Below are 3,049 nucleotides of genomic sequence, written 5' to 3' on the forward strand. Positions count from 1 at the left end.
TGTGCACTGTGTAAACAATGAGTGACGTATACACGCGAGAGATCACTTCCGGCGCTTGCGTAAACTACGCCAGAGTTTAGGTGAGACACACCTCACGCACCGGATGCCGTGCGCGCGCCCAAAGACAGTTGGACATAGTGGTGTATTAGAGGTAAAAAATGATATAAATACTGTTCGATTTCTGGCACAAACCGATCGTTTTGTGTCTTAGGACATCAATGTGTCGTCACGAGCCGCAGGGTTTAATTTGGATTTGTCTGTGCATGTTTTTTTTACTCTCATAGATTTTGTTACTATTGCCATGCATTATACGACTGATAGACTGCAACGGTTAAAGTTAAAAATCATCATATGTGTTCTACTGAAGAAACAAAGTCACCTACATCTTGGATGCCCTGGGGGTAAGCAGATAAACATCACATTTTCATTTTTGGGTGAACCATCCCTTTAAATACATTAAAATACCCAGATAGCACACGTACGTCTGCAAGAGCTCTGTTAAAGATCGCTTCATCTGGAAAGCATCTGCTGTGTACAAACATCTCTAAGATGTCAGTTTTAGATCTTAAAGACATCTTCTAAACGTCTATTTGACATCTGATAGGAAACGTCCGTATTGCAGACGAGCAAACACTCTAAAAAAATACGTCTTGCAGATGTAAATGCAGACGTCAAATAGATGTGCGTGTGCTATCAGGGTACTTGAATTATTTACTTATTTTAAATAAAAAAAAAAAAAACGTCCCCTACTCCAAAAATTGGGCCAGTGTTCAAGAACTGGCTTTGAATATTAGATGTAAACAGGCCCATAGATGCAGATGCTTTAGTTTTGCATCTCAACTGTCCTTTTATTTCAGCGTATGTGCGTCGTCTTGAGGAGATCAGAGTTGTTTTGCTGGGATGGGTTCTTGCAGGAAAGAGTTCAGCTGGAAACACCATCTTGAACCGGGATGAATTTGCCGTAGGAGGAAAAACCGGAGAGGGTACGAGAGGGTTTGGAGATGTAGATGGAAGGAAGATGACCGTTTTGGACACTCCAGGCTGGTGGAAGTACTTCGGATCTGAACTCAACCCAGATTTTATTAGATCTGCGATCTTAGGAAGCGTTTCAGAGTGTAAGAAGTTCCCTCATGCCATGCTGCTCGTGATTCCAGCAGACACATCATTTCAAGAAGAACAAAAGAGGATCGCTGAGCAAAATATGTCTATCCTGGGAGACGACGTCTGGAGACACACTATAGTTTTGTTCACGTGGGGCGACAGATTTAAAGACATCTCAATCGAGCAGCACATTGAGAGTGAAGGTGAAGCTCTTCAGTGGCTGATTGAGAAATGCAGGAACAGATATCACGTCTTTGACAACACAGACAAGAAGAATCGAGATCAAGTCTCAGGGCTGCTGCAGAAGATTGATGAGATGGCGGCAGAAAACAGTCTGTTTCGCCTTAACACAAGGAAAAACTGTGATGAGAAAAGCTGTCAGAAAACTGACAAACAAGGGGATCTGAATATGGAGATCAGACTGAAGGATGTCTGTCACTTTCTAGATGAGGGGTTTAAGAGAAAAGCTGAAGAGATAAGAAGGAAGATAGAAAAGTTATGCATGGATATCATGGAAGAATGTCTAAACCGTGATGAATGTAGCAGTATGAGTAATCCTCTGAACTGTAAGTTTTCACTCACTTTCATGTTCTCAGGTATCATTTGTAAAGACTGAACATCATGTTTCATTTGTAGTTCAGAATAAACCTCCTCATTCCCTAAAAGAAGTGATTATTCCACCTCAAAAGGACAACAGTAAGTGAGGTTTTTGAACTATGTTTTAAAATAACGAAACTAAAAATATATAAATCGTCAGTTCTGAAAACCAAAAGTGGATATTCAGGATTTCTAACAGTTCGTGGTGAGAATTATTCTGTGGTGTGAACAGTGATCTCTTTTCAGTTCCTGAGCCGATTAAAGCACTTCTGCAGAGAGAGTTCAGCAGATGGGAAAGTATAATCATAGATGGTGTTCAGGAAAGCTTGCAAGACATTAAATCATCATTCGGTAAGTCATTCTAATGGAGCAGATGAACCTGTTTTACACAGTATAAATTGAGTGTTTGTGTTCCACAGAGAAATCATTGAAATGCATTCTAAAATTGCATTTTAATGTCATATTTTCAGAGCTCACTCAGGCTGAGAAGAGACGAATGTCAGAGCATGCTGTTGAGAGATGGTTACAAAATTACAACCATTATGTTCAACATACTATTGATAAAATACAAGATCCAGGATCTGGGATCAGGACAAAGAGACTGAAAAAACGATGACACTGTACAGCACAGAGGTTTTAAGACACTGTCGTTTTTTTTCATATATATATATATATATATATATATATTTACACGCTTGTTGAACTGTTGTATAAATCAAACTTTTGTATAAATGCAATATCACGCTCATAGCCTAGTATTATCACTCTATATCAGCTACGAGTGTGATATTGTTCACTTAATTTAAATGCACATGTTTTATACATGCAAACTTTTAGTAAACTGCAGCCTTATAATGATCAAAAGAGCAGTTATTCAGATTTGCTATTCTATTTCTATTTTATCTCATTTAATTCTGCTCTGCACCTGTTGTGATGTTCAGCTGAAGGAGTATTGTTGTTTATGGTTCTCTTGAATTGCACAAATAAAGACTCAGCTGATACGAATTTGATTCTGCCCTTCGTTTTTACTTAAACATGAGCATAACCAGAAATTCTGGTCTGTTTATGGAAAAACACACAAGGATGCTGGATTCAGATTGATATGTGGGACTGTTTAACAAAGAGAGGAAATTGCCTTAAAGTGTGGTTGCTTTTACGGTTGTTCAGCAAATTTGAAAGATATGCCCATGCATAATTTGCACCAGATTCAAATTTGTCAAACAAATTCAGTACGTTGACGGAAGACATCACTACACTATTGCCAATAGACAATATAGGCTGCCTGTTTTTCTTTGTTAATATGTAATTCTGAATCTGTGTTAAGAAGCTTTTTATTCAATTTTTTGTCTTC

At 38.3% G+C, this 3,049-nt stretch overlaps 1 protein-coding gene across 1 annotated transcript in view; it reads left to right on the forward strand.

Moving 5' to 3' along the window:
* LOC107702098 (GTPase IMAP family member 8) overlaps positions 1-2,314 on the forward strand; it is an 11,791-nt gene extending 9,477 nt beyond the window's left edge. The window contains exons 4-7 of the mRNA XM_016504359.1: positions 858-1,667; positions 1,738-1,797; positions 1,945-2,049; positions 2,169-2,314. Of these exons, the coding sequence (XP_016359845.1) occupies positions 858-1,667; positions 1,738-1,797; positions 1,945-2,049; positions 2,169-2,314 (1,121 nt within the window). The remainder of the gene's footprint in view (positions 1-857; positions 1,668-1,737; positions 1,798-1,944; positions 2,050-2,168) is intronic.
* The last annotated feature ends 735 nt before the right edge of the window (positions 2,315-3,049 follow it).

Source organism: Sinocyclocheilus anshuiensis, unplaced genomic scaffold, assembly GCF_001515605.1.
Source record: "Sinocyclocheilus anshuiensis isolate Anshui unplaced genomic scaffold, SAMN03320099.WGS_v1.1 scaffold21, whole genome shotgun sequence".
Classification (NCBI taxonomy): domain Eukaryota; kingdom Metazoa; phylum Chordata; class Actinopteri; order Cypriniformes; family Cyprinidae; genus Sinocyclocheilus; species Sinocyclocheilus anshuiensis.